This window comes from Macrotis lagotis, chromosome 1 (genome assembly GCF_037893015.1).
Source record: "Macrotis lagotis isolate mMagLag1 chromosome 1, bilby.v1.9.chrom.fasta, whole genome shotgun sequence".
Taxonomy (NCBI): Eukaryota; Metazoa; Chordata; class Mammalia; order Peramelemorphia; family Peramelidae; genus Macrotis; species Macrotis lagotis.
Genome location: NC_133658.1, coordinates 625,401,300 through 625,419,184, shown reverse-complemented (window position 1 = coordinate 625,419,184; position 17,885 = coordinate 625,401,300). Strand labels below are relative to the sequence as shown.

At 35.4% G+C, this 17,885-nt stretch overlaps 1 protein-coding gene across 1 annotated transcript in view; it reads right to left on the bottom strand.

Moving 5' to 3' along the window:
* The window catches only part of HNMT (histamine N-methyltransferase), a 49,129-nt gene extending 40,861 nt beyond the window's left edge, over window positions 1-8,268 (bottom strand). Inside the window, exons 1-2 of the mRNA XM_074215071.1 lie at window positions 8,013-8,268; window positions 5,094-5,146 (exon numbers count right to left, since the gene is read on the bottom strand). Coding sequence (XP_074071172.1) covers window positions 5,094-5,146; window positions 8,013-8,149 — 190 coding nt within the window. The 5' untranslated portion in view covers window positions 8,150-8,268. The remainder of the gene's footprint in view (window positions 1-5,093; window positions 5,147-8,012) is intronic.
* Between the last annotated feature and the right edge of the window lie 9,617 nt (window positions 8,269-17,885).

The window sequence follows — 17,885 nt, the reverse complement described above, 5'->3', positions numbered from 1 at the left end:
GAGTTCAGTGAATCATTTGCATTATACCTCAGTCCATTCCTTATAAAGTCCTCTAGCTGTTGGACATAAGCAGGGAACAGCAGGACAAATAATGTGGTTCTCCTGAAAAGCAATTGAAAGCAATGAGAAACCATAAGCCATTATCCCCTTCTGGGATTTTCCTTCCAGGCATAAGTTTATATATACAGTAAAATTATAGCTTCCTACCTATCCCAGGAAAGCCACGGCTTTTTTTCTGCCCTGTCTTCTAAACCTTCAAGTACATAGACAATATTCATTAAATGGTGATTTATAATGAAGTTGCACAGGAAAGTTTTATATTAGGATATAAGATCAAGGCCATTTCAGAAAAGGCATTGAAGGAGATCTAGGCATATGAAATAAAATAATTCTCAATATCTAAAAAATGCTACTGAAACTACAATAAAAAATTTGGAAAACTAAAAGAAATGTTTTTGAGTAATAAAATAATATAAAATAATATAAAATAATAAAAATATGAAAAGATATATTAAATATATAATAAATAATACTTAAATATATAAATATGAGATATATGTTGAATAGAATAAATATGAACATAAAAATATAAAATAAAAGAAATATTTCTAAATAATAAAAAATTAACAACAATAATGAAAGATATTTTGTTTCAACTCTTTTAAAAGTAGGACTTCATGCTTCCTCATTTAGGCCCTAAAAATGCAGACCTGTTCAAGTTTCTTTGAAGATTTATTTCTCTCCTGATCTATTACCTTTGTTTTTCTTTCTACATACACAAAAGAAATGGACTTTGCACACCTTGCTACATTAGAAAGTATAATCTACCAACAACACTACCTGCTTAGCTGCAGTGTTTTATTGATGTGAGAGATTACTTGAAGGCCACATAAAAAGGTTATCATCGATTTCCTTTCTTTTGGATTGCTCAAGGCTCTAGGTCTTGCTTAGTTTCTTCAAAGAGATGCCAAACACCGTTTTATAAAGCTTTGGTATTTTTTTCAGCTGGTCCATCCATTTTGATTTTCCCTAAGAATGGTTGACTAGTTGATATGTTTTTAGGTTCTCAAAATAAGTAGTTTTCCCAATTCTTATGACACTTCTTAAGCCATCAAACAAGTTAACATACTATCAAAAAGGACAGTTTTCTCAGATCTCTTTTGTTTGTATTTAGTTTTTTTTTTTTGCAAGGCAAATGGGGTTAAGTGGCTTGCCCAAGGCCACACAGCTAGGTAATTATTAAGTGTCTGAGACCAGATTTGAACCCAGGTACTCCTGACTCCAAGGCCGGTGCTTTATGCACTGCGCCACCTAGCTGCCCCTGAGATCTCTTTTGTTTAAGACATTTCTACCCTGCCTTCTTTTATATGGAATTATATGGAAAATAATAACTGATCTTGAGATAGCCCTCCATGTTGCCTCAGGTACCTAGCCCTTCTTAATCTTCTCCAAGCTGAGCAAAAAGTTCAAAATTCATATATTTGGATGTAGCTGGTTGTCAATTGAAATTACAAAACTTTTCTGATAGACTATTTTTTGGTATGATTCATAAACCTGAAAATGGGAAATGCTCAATAAACAAGTCCTGTTATAAATGATGGGTTTCAGTCAAAGTAGTAAACTTTACCATTCTCTAAAGCAGGGGCTCTTAATTTCAACTTTGTGCATGATGAAACTCTTTGGATTTAGAATTACAAAGGAAAGCAATTATATTTAAATGCAACTATCTGTCTTTGGCTCTCTGTCTGAACAGGTAGTTATGTGGCATAGTGGATGGAGTGCTGCCATAAAATCAAGAAGACGTAAATTCAAATCTAATTGTAGATGTCTACTAGATCTGTGACCCTAGACAAGTCATTTAACCTTGACTTACCCTCAGTTTTCTCATTTTTAAAATGGAGATATTACACTCCCAGAGTGTTAAGGATAAAATAAGAAAATATATGTATATTTAAATATATATATATATATATATATATATATATATATATATATATATATATTTCTACATTTTAGTTAGAGGACTTCAAATTAAGAGTTCCTGTAAAGGTCATTGGATAAGTGCCTGGTGGTCACCTTCAGGCTGCAAATACCTTACAAACCAGAAATTACACAGGTTACAAAAGAGCTCAAAGTAACGTATGACTATGGAAAAAAATAAAAGATGGAATTGGTCAGCCAGTCAATCAATCAATTAAAAATTTATTTTATTAAGTGACTTTACTTATTGATAAGTAAGTTTTAATTATGTGCAGAATATAAAGATGGTTCTTGTACATGGCCAGATGATGACAGTGATTGATGATGGATAGAATACCCATTTTTTCTACAGAAAACACAAATAAGGTGCCCAGGATGTTGGTTGATTCTGTGAAAACTTGTTGAACAAACATGTACTTAAGTCACATAGACCTAGATGGGTTGTAACTTGCTGTTGGAGAAATCACATACACATTGGAAGTCCAAAAATTCTGCTGTAATGAGATCACGGATCAATAGATTTCAGAATGAGCTTTCTTATACTTTCCAAAAGAATCCCCCAAAAAACAAAAAAAATTAAAATAAACATGTAATGAATTTGATTTCAAGTAGTCAACAAAGAAAATGAAATCTAGCTCTGGTAACTTGAGTTCTTATGGGGTATTTCTAATGCATCTGATTCATACCTTAGGGGAAATTAAGTTACAGTTCAAAATAATCCAAAAGGTCATTTATATCATACCCAGAGGAATTCATGCTATTAATATAGTGTTTAATTTCAGTCAGGTTCAAATCTCTTGCAGTTGTTTCTCATGTTCTTTGTAAATGGTGTATGTTAGCTCCTAGATACAACTCTAAGGGACCACTGCCATAGCAAACATTCCTTACTCTAGCTAGTTTAAGAGCATCTGGCTAAATGTACATCAGGAATTCAATTAACTTTGTATTAAGAGGTCAATTAAATTGGCCTTTGTATGGATTGTTTTTAATTACTTTCCCTTGTAATTCTTTTTTCCCTCTTGTCTAAGCACTAGTGAAACTGTGATATGATATTCATAATGCCTGTTTGGCCTATGTAACATATGCAGAACATATAGAAAATGCCAGACCTGGTTATAATAAACTAATTAGATAATTAGTAGCTGAGAAATCTCTCGACCCAAGAAGTCAATCATCAACGATGGATTATATTTGGTCACAAAGCTTTTGGAAACTTTCCCATCTGTTAATATTCATTGTTCTTTGTTACTTGAATTTTCTTGAGTCCAAGTGACCCTTCAGTTGCATTTTGTTTTCTGGGGTATATGTGAGATTACTCTGGCTTTCTTGTGACTACATCTTTAGCCATTTAGTCATTTTCTATCAAAGAAAAATTATTCCATTCCATTCCTGAAAGGACTGGTGATAATTTTACTAGTAATATGTTCTAACACATAGCATTAGGTATTTTCTATATTCAAACAAAGAATATGAGATAAACATCTGGGAAAATATGAAAATGAATCAATAATCTACATATGGTGCCAACATCAATCAATATACAGTTACTGAGAAACTGCTCAAGGCATCTGGATATTTGGAAATAGCCAGATAACTTGACCATTTTTAAGCCTTTTAACATTCAACTTGAGGTTGACTATTAGGACATGCAGACATATGTATATACATGAGAGAGACTGAGAGACAGAAACTGACACAGACAGACAGTCATGCAGAGTCTGGATTGATTAAATAATAGGAGAAAACTTTAGTTTATACCAGGAAATATCAAACTTAAGACATTAACAAATACCACATGAACTGCCCATAAGAGCTGTAAATCAATAACTGAGAGTTTAGAAATTCTCTTCAGGAGATATATTTAAACAAAGTATATAGATACTTATCCTTTGGGATTTGTTGATATGCAGTTTTGATACCCAGACAAAGATATGCCTAAGATGGTTTCTTAGAGTGCTTTTCAACCCTATGATCATTTGAAAAATTGCACAAAATACAATCTTTTATATTTCTCATCTATAGATTAGGATAATAAAATTACATCTATTATTATAATACCATCTCCAGTCATTCTGATCTATAACTGGTCACTGGACTCCAGAGGAGAAAGTGAGGCGGACTTTGCACTTAAATTTAATTCATTTTCATGTCATGGCATCACAACCCTGATATCATGGTCCTTTTTAAGAACAAAGGAAAAGGGGCGGCTAAATGGCGTAGTGGATAAAGCACCAGCCTTGGAGTCAGGAATACCTGGGTTCAAATCCGGTCTCAGACACTTCATAATTACCTAGCTGTGTGGCCTTGGGCAAGCCACTTAACCCCATTTGCCTTGAAAAAACCTAAAAAAAAAAGAACAAAGGACAAACAACAACTATGTCACATAGGTGGTGTGAATACTAATGCCAAAGGCTTACAAATTGCTTCAAATATTATTAGTTGAAGTAGAAATATCATTAATACTATTAATGATAATACAGTGTTGTATTAAGTATCTGTGATTTTGCCAACCTGAGAATTATCTCTGCTGACAGCAGATTAGATCACAACTCATCTCTATTTTATAGCCTCAGAGACTGAATTAAGTTTCCATGAGGTTAAATGACCTGCCCATAGACAAGTGTCACAGGTGGGGTATGAAACCAATTCTTTTTAACTCCAACTCCAGTATTATATTATTCCATAGTGATTCATTAGTGAAAATAATAATGGTTTTTCTCTCTTTTAAATATCTATATCTCAATTCATTTTATCATTAGTATTTGCAACTCTTGGTAAGAAATTCTCTTTACCAACACAAAGAAGCATATATTCCTAGAAAATTGTCCTGGCCACTAAAGAGGTTAAGTAACTTGTAAAAAGTGATAGAACTAGAACCCAGATTTTTCTGGCCCTAAGACCAGCCCTCTAACCACCATGCTAAGCTGACTCATCATCAACATCATCATCATCATCATCATCATCAAGAGGAACAAAATAAGATAACAATAATTCAATCTGTCTAATGAAGGAAAAGAAAAGGAAGTACTTTGGAATTAACATTTCTATTAAATATAACCATGTTTCTTTGTAGAACAATATGCAAATCACGACACACAAATCTTTATTCATACCTGCTCCGCCACCTATGCTTAGAATGTTAATTTCTGATTTTGTGTCTCCAATCCTGAAAATAAAAGACATTTACATATTTTAAAATGAGTGCTAGGTGCTGTGGAAAAATACGATTTGAAAGTTTAGTTGTAGATGACACAACTCCAACCCCCACCCAAAAAAGTAGAACAAAATCTCTATACATGAGAGTTAAAAAAGAAAAACAAGCGTCTTTGACTCTGTTCCACAAACATTAAGTGACTGAGGAAAACTCTGTAATAAGCAATGAAGACCTCACAACTAACCAATCTTTTTCCTCTAGGAAGATTTTACATCTTTGGATGGAGAGAAGTATTTGGAGAGGCACTAGTAGATAAAAGGAGAACTGAACTAAAGTTTCTTCCAGAAAGACCCTTTGCCTCTCAATGTCAAGTTCCTCATCTATAAATTAGAGAATAATAAAAGAAGAATATGTGTGGACATCGGAAGATGTTACCTACCCCTGGTTCCTAGGAATAAAGATAAAGAAATTGGGAATGACATTTCATAAATTCCTTTAAGTTTATATTTTTAAAATTCAGAGCATTCAACAAGATCCTTCATAGGTTGCCTTCCTTTATTCAAAATCTACCTCAAAATTCTCTTCCTAGATTTCCAGTCCAAGTATCTCCTTGCTTTATATCATCTAGTATTTTGGGGCAAACGTGAGCCTTGTTTTTGAAAATTCTTTAGTTGTTTTTTTTTAAACTTGGATTCCTACTGGATATGCCAAATTAGAATGGATCACCAGTGTATATGGACATTGATATTGTTTATCTCCTTTGTATTGAATATAAGTAGCACCACAGAAAATTCTAGGTGCTCAGTAAATGTTATTGAATGATTGACTAGGAAGAAAATAAGCATCTGGTATTTCCTCATAGTAGATCATACAGGTTGTGAATAACAATATCAGGCCAGGTCTGTATCATAGTCTATTCTATACTTTTTAGCTGTATGACTCCAAACAAATCTTTTAACATTTTAGGCCTCAGTTTCCTTGAAAGTTAAATAAATCGATTGAAGTAGATGATCTGGAATGTCCCTTTCAGCTGTAGGTCTATGCTCTTATGATATAGCCAATATATAATATATTCTATTATACTTCCATAAAGCTTCTTTAGAACTTGTTTTGTAATGGGAATTCCTTTCTTATATGAGTTCTAATAGAACTAATATTTCTTCCAAGTCTCAAATTCTGTGATTCCCTGATATGTCAATGCTCTGTAATTTCTTTGATATGGATACTGCCTTCACTAATAGATCAGAGCCCCTCCACAATAACAGATGATCACAGTCCAAAATTCATCATTTTAGATCTAATCTGTAGATGAGTTTAGTTAATTTTCACTAGGCTGGTGCTGACAACAGACCTTCAGTAGATCACCTAGTATCGAACTGCAGTCTTTCCACCACTGAAAGACTTGCTGAAATTTGTACTCTGTTGGCATAACCTTCCAGAACCCAGGCTCACTTATATAACTGATAAAACAGCAGAATAGAGCCTAAGTATTCTTTCACAAGAAAATAAAATGCCATTTTTACAATGAACTCCTCGGAAACAGAAAAAGAAAACCAGAAAGACTTGGAAAGGAGTAGAGAATCCTATTAAAATTCAAGGCAAGGATTCCCTGGTCTGCTATTGTCAGACAGACAGGCCCAATGACAAAATTTAAGAGAAAGGGGAATGAAAACCAGGGGCAGACAGAATTTAGGGATTTGGAACAACTGTAGATAGGATCTAAATCTCACCCATTTCAGTATCTTTTCCATTGCCCCAATCCAACATTTTTGTTAATTTATTGAAATCCACATCCCCAAGGCAGGAGATTTGATTATCTTAAGAGTGTAGGATCTAGTCCTCTCATAATGCTTATCAGCCCTGGCACAAATTGAACACATTCATCAGAAAAAAAAATGAACCTCACTGATTGTAGGGGAACAAGACTGTTTTACTGATAATAGAGAAACTCTTTTTAAAGGGTCATACTGTTAATACTAGTCAAGAAAGATAAACATTAATGATTCTTCTTATAATGATAAGTGAAATGATAATCATAATAATATATATGGATACATATTTAAATGGATATTATTAAGGCTAAGTGGCACCCAGTCCTTTCAGTGGTAAATGCTATTTAGTGACTTTTAAAAATTCAGGCTATTCCAGAAAACATAAATGGAGGAAACCCTATCTGGGACCTTTGTTCATTTGAAACAGAACTAAATATGTACAAACAGCAGGTGAGATAAAAATGATATCTAGTGATAAGTCAAACTTTAGGCAAGTAGGAAGGAAGGAAGGAAGGAAGGAAGGAAGGAAGGAAGGAAGGAAGGAAGGAAGGAAGGAAGGAAGGAAGGAAGGAGGGAAGGAGGGAAGGAGGGAAGGAGGGAAGGAGGGAAGGAAGGGAAGGAGGGAAGGAAGGCAAGCAAGGGAGGTAAGGAGGAAGGGATAGAGGGAAGACGGGGAGGAGGAAGGTAGAGTGGAAGCCGGAAGAAGGGAAGGAGGGAGGGAGGGAGGAAAGAAGGAGGAAGAGAGAAAAGAATGTAAACATCTGAGTTTAAAAGCATTTTTTAATCTTTTCTCTCGGAAATGTATTCGGTGCCTGGAAATGGTTAACTCTTATCTCCTTTGGCTCCAAAGACTCCCCTAGCAAACTGGGCCATTAGGTGGAATGTCATGGAAAGATTGGCCTGCAGCCTTTGGCTCGGGGGAGGGGCTGGAACTGAGCTTGGGGAGGGGAGGGGGCTGGGGAGAGGCTGGGCAGCAGAAGTGGCCCGGATCCCTCCCTGGCCACGCGTGCCGGGCGCGGCTCCCCCGCAGCATGCACTCATCACTCGCACGGGCTGTGGTTTCCCGGGGGTCTGTCCTTCTGGAGAAGGCGCCTGTCTTTTGTTACCTTGCTAGAATGCTTGGCAGCTTCTCCTCAATGAAATTCTGCATGCACTGGTGCTCCGTGGAATGAGCCAGAAAGCGGCGAAAAGCTTCCACGTATCTGGCATGATCAGAAAACAGGCTCCTCATGGAAGATGCCATGTTTGGTTTTCTGAGAAAGGCAGAAGAGGAAGGGAAGTTTCCTGCCTCCCCCACCCGCTCCTCCTCCTGGCCACCACCCTCTTCCCAGCCCGGGTGCTGGACTTAGACTTGTGGGGAGCGGGTCACCAGTGGCTGCGGGGACCGGGACTCATTAGCATATAAAGTGCCCCCTGGACTGTATTCCAAAGACTATTTAACCCCTACTAAATTGTCATTTTAGTGAAAGGGAGAAAAGTAGCCAAATCAGACAGTTTCAGAACCCACAGGGGCTTTTTTTTTTTTACTAGCCCTATCAAAACCAAGACGACTTTGGCTTCATTTCCTCTTTTTCCTGCTGTTGTCCTGGGACAAGGCAGGTCCAAGTAGAAAACTAAATGTCTGAAAAAGCCAAAGAAACCTCAAACTTAGGAAAGCTTGACTATTATGAATACAAAATCATAAAGCAGAGTGGATGGATGTGTTGTCTCTCTCTGAACCCTTAGGGAAAAATACTGTCTTTTCTAATCTCTAGCTGGGAAAAGGTTCAACAAGTGACATTTTAATGTTAATTTGACCTTTAGAAAAATTGATATGATATAAAAAAAGGGAACTCTGATCATATTTCTGCTAGTGTCTTTCTCTTTTAAATAGAAGACTAGACTTGGAAAGCTGACAAACAGGAAGAAGTGAAGTCATTACTAAGGACTTCTTGCCCAGGGAAGACACACTTAGTTGGGGACTGCTGGGGGGGATCAGTACCCCAGTTTATAAGAAGGAGAGAGACATTCAGCATACTAGATGCTGGAGGGGCCACCATGATGAGGAAGAGAAGGCAGACACCTTATTTTGTGTTGGGGTCAGCAGTAATACTGGCTTAAAGCCACTGCTGGAACCCAGATAAATAATGTTTTGGGGCAGGAGCTCACCCCTGCATGGCAAACTATTAGATCTTATGAAACTGGCACTCTGGGAAATAACCCCAGCTGCCTCACTCTATACATGTATAGTTAAAATGATATCATGGACTAGTGAAAAAAAGAGACTGACAAGGGAGATTGGGAGAAATAATTGTTTGCCAGTATTTACCAACCCTAAAAAGATGTTCTGGATTCAGACAGGCAAAGTGCTGGGTCTACGTATAACATACTTTGTTTGGTGCACTCATAATCTTTACAATCAATTAGTATTTACTACCTACTAAGTGTCACATGCTGTATTAAGTGTAGTGAAATAGAAAAATTAATCCCTTACTTTACAGAGTTTACAGTCTTCTGGTGAAAAACTACATATAGACAAATAAGTACATAAAAAAGTAAATACAATTTCCCTGGAGAAGACACTAATCAACTAGGTGATAAAAAAAAAAGATCTAACTTAGAGATGTCCTTAAGACAAACCTTGAAGTTAAGAAAAGGATTTTAAGAGCCAGAGGAGGATGGAGAGCAGAGAGTTTTTAATACTTTAGTATTTGATATTTTAGAATCTTCCCCTGGAAGAGACCCTAGAAGTTGACAGGTTCAACTCTTAATGAATATAGTAACCCCCATCTTGCCCTACTCCTAAAAGAAGTTTTTATCTTCCCAGGCTTGAGCATTTCTAGTACATCTGATATTTAAATAGCTCTACTTGGTGACAAGTTCTTCCTTAAATGGCATCAAAAATTACTTCCATGTACTCGTCCTACTTCTCCCTTTGAATTCATATTGGTAAAATAGTACTGCTCTTATCCTTCAAATTTTTGAAGCATTATCAATTCTACCTTCTCAAAGCTAAATTTGCTATAGTTTTTTTTTCATTTATTCCTCCTTTGATACTGTTTACAGATCCTTACTATCCTGGTTGGCAATAGTATCCTGTAACTTTCTACTTTGTTGATATCTAGATGAGACATCACCAGGACACAGAATGATGATGAGACTATTTCAGCTTTTTGAATGAACACTATGTTTCTGTTAGCATAATCTAAGTCTATCATCTTTTGGGATGTCTATCATCAAAGGAGTATAAGGTCGTAGATTTGGAGGTGGGAAAATCCAACTTCCTCATTTTCCAGATGAATAAACAAAAGTTTATAAAGGCATTTTGCTTAAGGTCACTCAAGAAGTGAATGGCAGAATCAGACTTGGAACCTGAGTTGACTCAAATATGTAGAATTTGTAGATAGTTGCAAATCCTGGGCTCGTTTTGTCCCTCCATTTGGATTGGCTGTCGAGTTTCTATCTTTCATCTTCTCCTTGTACATCTGATTCTTTGCACCAAGGTGAAGAATTTTCCATTTGTTACCACTAAATTTCTTATTATTAGTTTCTTCCTACTAATTTGTATCTTCTAGAATATAGTTTCTGTCATTCAACATATCTGGAGATTATATTTGTGCTTTATAAAACCTTCATAGAGTATGGCATAATGAATGGATAGTCTTAGAGGAAGGAAGTCAAGTACTGCCCCAGACACATTAACTGGGTGACTGTGGGCAAGTTGCTTCACTTCTTTTTTGATCCAGATGACATTCTAAAATTACAAGTTACAGATGAGTTATTGTTCTGCATTAATGGAGGGAGTAACCTCATCAGGTGTTCCCTATAGGCCTATCCACTGCCCTAAAAAAATTAAACAAGAAAAAAAATCTTTATAAAATCACAGAATTTCAGAACTGAGGAAAAAATTACAGAGGCCAATGCCACACAACAATTTTTAGATTTGTTTCCAGGTCATCTATCTCCAAATTCAGTGCTTCATCAAGACATTGACAAAAAAAAAAAAGGACCACTTGAAACTATTCAGATTAACATCAATCCATTAATCAACACACACTGAGTAAGGTCATACAGGAAGCTAAAATTGACCTAGCTTTGCTATCAGAAGGCCCACATTTCTTAATTCTATCAAAAAGAATCTCATGAGAGTCTCTGTCAAATGGTGTGTTGAAATCAAACACATCTGTGGTATTCCTTATCTTCCAGTACATTATAAAAAAATAAATGAGATTAGTTTGGTAAGTAATACATTTCCTTCTCTAAGTGCTCACAAATCATCCATTTGATACTTAATTTTAGAATTTTTTAACTGGCTCAATGTAATCTACTGGGTTTTAATTTCTGGAATTAAACTTTAAAACCATTGAAAAGCATTGAACATTTGCCCATGTTACAAACATCTTTTGGCCACCTTTTTCCCTCAGGGCCAGGCCTGCTGCATCTCAGAGTTCCAGGGTAAACTGAGAGGTTGGAGTTCCTCTGCTTTTCCACTGCCATTCTCTAAATCTTCACTCCCATAGGTTATACTCCTGCTTTTGTTAAGAGGAATTAATACCCTTCTTTCCTTTAACCATTTATTTTGGTATAAATTTTACAAAGAAATATTTATTTCAACCAACACAAAGGACAAATATTTCTTCAATACCCCCAGGGCAGTGGGACAGTAACTTTTTTTTCAATCATGGATCTGAATTGAAAGCAATGGAGCAGCATGGACTCAGATGGAGATGCTGGAAGAGTGCTCAAGAGTTTGAAGTCTCATTTTTATAGGGATTTAATGGGTATACTGTCTAATCTGGGTCATTTCATTAGCATATTGAGATCATATCAGAGTTATCAGTAAAACTTTAAAGTATGTCATCTCAAAGTTATCAGCAACACGTGGTGTTCTTCTGGGCTTACTGCAGATGTCTGGAACTGATTGGAGGTTTACATAAACCAAAAAATCCTGATAGCAAGGCTTAAGTGGTTTCCCTTGATTTAGCCCATAGTTTCAGAATGTGATTTTTAGTTAATATATGATACAGCCATCTCCTTTGATCTTTGGGATGATTGGTACTTGACTTTTAGGTTGCAGTTTTCAATCTAATTTCTTGATGTTAATTGGTACTGGTAACTGCTTTACTATACTATGCAGAAGCAGGGTGGTAGTCATGTGAACCAAACAAGATGCAACTGTAACATGCCATTATCTCCCTCATTCTCAAAAGAATTAGCATTTCTTAGTATAGGTTAAAATTATATTGACTATTTTTTTTGCTGACTCATGTTGTCCTTGCATTCCAACAAAATTCCCATATTTATCTTTCAGATAAATTGTTATTTATTCAATTTCCCCTATCTTGTACTTGGAAAATGACTTTTTGAGGCCAAATATAAGATTTTACTTTTATCCATATTGAATTTGACCTTATTCTTAACTTCTTGTTCTCATCTCCCACATTCAACCTGTTGCCAAGCCCTGTCAATTTTTACCTTCACAGTATCTCTTTTATACATCTCCTTTTCTACTGTGAAACTAACTCCACTGAAGTTCAGTCTCTCATCACTTAAAGCATGGACTATAGAAATAACTTTCTGATTAGTCTTCTTGTCTCATCTCCATCCACTCTAACGTACCATATATTCAGCTAATATCAAATTTATCTTCCTAAAGTGTAGGTCTGAAAATATTATTGAACTCCCGCTTGTGTAGTTTTCTCCAGTAACTTTTCAAACTTTTCATAATCTGATTCCTTTTTATTTTTCCAGTCTTGCTCCACATTACTCCATTCTACATTTCCTTGATTCAATAATCCTAGCCTTGTTAGTCTTTACAAAAATACACAAACTACCAACTCAGTGGTTCCCATGCCTCCTTCTCCTCTCTTCCTCCAATGTCCAGAATGATCTTCCTATTTGCTGCCTCTCAGTTTCATGGGATTCTTTCAAATCTGAGCTAAATTTCTATCTTCTTTAAAAAGCTTTTCTGAGTTCCCCTGAATACTTTCCCTTTGAGATTAGCTTTAAATTTTGGATAGATCTTATTTGTACATGTTTGAATGTTGCCTCTCACCTTAGATTATGAACATATCTCTAGCACTCAGAACACTTATTTGGCTCAGAGCAATGAAATGCTTCTTGACTTGTTTAATTAGTCTTAGTATTCCAACCTGTCAAATATTTTGGGGAGATTATCATTCCTCAATAGAAAGCGCTCTTCCCCTCCTAGCATTGTCCCACTGCAGCCTTGGTAAATAAACCATTTTTAATGTCTATACAAGTCATTGGAAAATGTTAAATAGCACAGAGCCAAGTACAGATCCTTAGGGCATTTCACTCTAGACATTCTTCCAAGTTAACAATGAGTCATTGATGATTATTCTGTGGATCATTAATGTGAACATTTATACAATTATAAATTTACATAGCTAGAATTGTCTAACTGATATTTCTCCAACCTATCTTTGAGAATGATTCTACCTCATGATTTGCAAAAATCTAACTAAAAATATTTGATCATATTCTGTTTATGACAGCCAGATTAATGATATTGTATTGAAAGAAATATTAGATTTGAATAAATTGTCCAAATCACATAAAGCAATGATGCACCTTTTTTTCTCATCTATTCTTTGTTTTGGGATTTATTCTTTTATTAGTATATTCTAGATTTTTTTTTTTGCAAGGCAATGGGGTTGCCCAAGGCCACACAGCTAGGTAATTATTAAGTGTCTGAGGTCAAATTTGAACTCCTGACTCCAGGGCCAGTGCTCTATCTACTGCGTCACCTAGCCACTCCATATTCTAGATTTTTGCAGAATTTGTTGAACCTATAGGGGACCTATAGTTTTCTGACTCTACTTCAAAAAATTGGACCAGTTTTTGTCTTTCTCCAATTCTTTGGAGCATCCACTTTCCTTGACTTTTCAGAGATCACTGATAATTGTTTGACAATCACAATTACTAAATCATTTATTGTTCTTAGATGAAGTTATTTTAAGCCTGGAAACTTTATTCTACTAAATGCAGATAGGTGTACTCTTTCTAGCCCTCTACTTATCTTGGGGATCAACTTATTAATTAGTCATTTTTGATTTGTCCTTTCTAGTTCAAAGATCATTTTTCTTGGGAGCAAAAAGGAATGAAAAATGAGAAGAAGCAGTTCTTATTTTCTTCATTCATTTTCATTTTTCTATCCATCACAACCAGTGGTCTTATCCCTTCTTTTACCCTCTTCTTCATAATTCAAAAAACAACTATTTTAATTGTCATATAAATTCCTTACGCACTGCAATTCATTCTGAATTTTAGCATTCCTGATAAAACTGTTACAGGGTCATCTCATGCTGTTATCCTCTTTAAGTATCTTTATTTCCATTTAAAAATATTTTTGATATTTTAAGTTGGCAACTTAGTTTCCCTTTTATCTATATTGTTCTCTTTTGCACAGTTCTTTTCTTCATCAATCAGGCAGTCAATGAGTATGATTAATTGATTACTATATGCTAAAGGTATTGTATTTTATGTTGGGGATACAAAAAAAAGGCAGAAATATCTCCGCCTTCAAAGAACTTATATATAAAAGAATTGATCAGATTTTTTTCTATAAATCTTTAGAAATTCATTCTTGAAAGGTTCCTATTCCACCTGTTGACTTTTATAGAATTTTAATCCATTAGATTCTACCTATCTTTTTTTTGAATCCCATATTTTTTCCTGTCTATTTCAGATCTCAGATGCATGTCAAAATATGCTTACCTGTCCTTTCTATTCTGCTTTATTAAAAAAACCTTAGGTGGAATACTCACTTTCCCTCAAGGTTGCTTTTATCTGCAAGCATCTTGGATTAAATTTCTTCTCTCTCTCTCTCTCTCTCTCTCTCTCTCTCTCTGTTTTTGGAAGGCAATGGGATTAAGTGACTTGCCTAAAGTCACAAAGTTAAATAGATATTGAGTGTCTCAGATCCTCCTGACTCCAGGCCAGTGATCTATCCACTCCACCACCTAGCTGCCCCTTAAATTCTCTCTTAAGCATACATCTTATTTTTTCCAAATTCAAAAAATTATTATTTATTAATAGAGAAGGTACAAATAAAATTAATAGTTCGATTCATAGCTACTCTTTCTTATATTTTGCTCCCAATATAATAAAAGCTCTTTCATTTTGCCTTTTGAATTTTTTTAAAATATTTTTATTGGAACTTTTAAAATACTATTTTTAAAGTTCTGTTGTTTTCCCCTTTTATTGTGGGTTCTTACTACTACTTGTGATTTGAGTATTTTTAAATGCTAATGCCCCCCAAAAGGGTCAAAATATAGACATTTCAGAGAACACTATTATCTCCTTTCTTGGAGGAGAAGAGGAATAAGGATACATATGCACATATCAAAGAACCCTAGCAGGTCAGCCAAGATAGGGCCTAGTGTCAAATGCATAGAGTACTAAGCTTGAACCAGGAAGATCTGAATTCAAATTCTATTTCAGGAAAATATTAAATATATGACTGAGCAAGTCATTTAATCTATCTGAACTCCAGGTTCCTCATAGGTTAAATGAAAGAATGAAACTTGATGGCTTCCAAGGCAAATTTCCAACTTGAAATCCAATGAACTGTGCAAGCCTCAATTTCTTTGTCCATAAAAAGGAGCAATAACATCACCTGCATCAAAGAGATGATATAAGGATCAGTCGATCATAAAACATTACATGAATGTTTTATCATCATCATCATCATCATCATCATTATATATCGATGTAATCTGCCCATTTTAAAACTTGCTGGCAGGATCCACTCGAGAACAGAAACTAGCTTGATTCATTAATTGAAATTCTCTAAGGATCATTTAAAAAAATAATTTTTGAGTTCAAAAATCTTTCATAGAACTAAATGAGAAGGCCTTTCAAGGGATCATATGGCTCAGTTTCTACCCAGTTTCTGTCTGGAAAAATATTATTATCCTTAGTTTTGAGAGCAGTCAATCAAGGCCCAAAGAGGTTAAATGACTTGCTTTAGCTCATCTAGCTAGCAAGTTAAATAACAATGAAATGAATAACATCTGAGAAACCATTTGAATTGTTTTTCTTTGAATTTCACTGTTTTTCAACTCAATATGTTCTTAATTAGATTTCTTTTTATGGAGTAGAACAAAGGCAATGAATGGCATACTAAGCATAGAGTCAAGTCAAGAAATAAGGGGATGGTTAGGATACAAAACAAACCTTAAATTAGAGAAGAGTAACCAGAAACAGTTTTAAAACATGAGGATAGCAAAAGAAAAATTGATTCAAATAAAAGTATGAAGAAAACTACATAGAGAGAATGGGAGGACAATAGAAAAAGTTTAGTATGTGTGCAGAATGGGATCAATTAAGAAGTAACCTAGAGTGACCTAGACCAAAAGACACAGCCACAAGGGGACAATTGGCAAGGAGCCAGACCCTGGAAAGCTAGGGGAAACTACACAGCTGTCAGAGCACAAGATGTAGAGGATTCATTAAACAACTAATTTCAAAGGGTACCAAGGTCATAAATTATAAACTTGCCAACCACCAATGGTTATAAGGAAGAATATTAGGAAGACCATTCAGGGAGCTGAAAAAGAAATGGGTTTCGGTAAATCTAAGATATAGAAGGTAAACTGACCCGTTAAGATGCTACTACGGTTTATCATTTACCTGCACTGTTTTTGATATATTCCCCCCTAAAAGCTTCCAAGTTTATCAAATTACAGGGTATTAGAGCTGAAAAGTTCTTAGAGTTTATCTATTCTACCACCAAACCACTGCTGTTATAGATGAAGTTAAAGTTGAAGAGATTAAATGACTTCTCAAGATAACACAGTGAAGGCAGGCTAGAGTTGAGACTAAACCAGAATCTAGATAGTCAGGAAAGTGTCATAAATTTCCCTTATCTCTTACTCTCAGGGATTCATAATTTCTGGCATAGTGAAAAAGAAGAGAATAAGAAAGGGTTAGAAATTATCATCACTAGTTCAGGTCTTCTTAACTTTGTAATATTATATCAATGTCATTTTTGAATCCTAGTCAACAATTACTTGAGAGATCCTATAATCTAGTGTGCCAAGGCAATTTCTTGAACAGTGTCAGATTTAGGGGTTGCCTTATAAGAAGCTTCACATCTGAGAGGAAAGGGTTCTGACCTTCTATTGAGAGAAAAGGAATTTCCTGGGTGGGCAAGAGAAGCCTGGTTCTGTGAGGAACTGCATCATAGGATCAAATCAATAATATGTAGATGACTAGCATCTATGGATTCAACTCTTTTTAACAAAACTTTTCACTCAAATATGATGGTGAGTTATTTGGATAGAGTAGGTTCCATGAAAAGGAAACTGCCTGTCTAAAAGCACCAAGTGTGTTTCCCTTCTAGAAGCATACAAATTCTGAAAGATTCTGTAGGTTTTAAGAGTGACTGACGGGCAGCTTGGTGGCCAGAGGATAGAGGACCCTTCCAGGAGTCAAGGGGACCTGAGTGCACATCTGGTTTCAGGATCTTGATCCTTATTAGCTGTATGACCTTGTGGGTCACATTGCCTTGAAAAAAACAAAGAAAAAAACCAGCAAAAAGGGAGTGGCTTAACAGAGTATTATGATGCCTCCAAAGTCCTTTTCTCTTTTGATGTATGAAATGGGACTGAGTCTCCAGTATCTTTAGAATCTGTGAGAAAGTGTATCCCAAAAGAGAGATAAGGGAATTGTGAAGCTTATTTATCATCTATTGTAAATGATTTATATGTTTTCTGCATTGTTCATGAGTCCTTTTTTTTGAGAATTTTGCTTCTACATTTTTTTAAAGTAGAGTATTGCTGTTGATGTATGTCTTTCATTCTCAAAGAGGATCATGACATCAGACAGGTGATGTGCAAGTGAATTAGATTTAAGTGAGGGAGAGCTATGCAAAGTTACCAGCCTCACTTTCTCTTTCAGAGCTATCTGTGTTCAGGGCTCAGATATGGTTCAGATGAATAATATCTATATTAAAGTCAATAAATGCCTCTCAT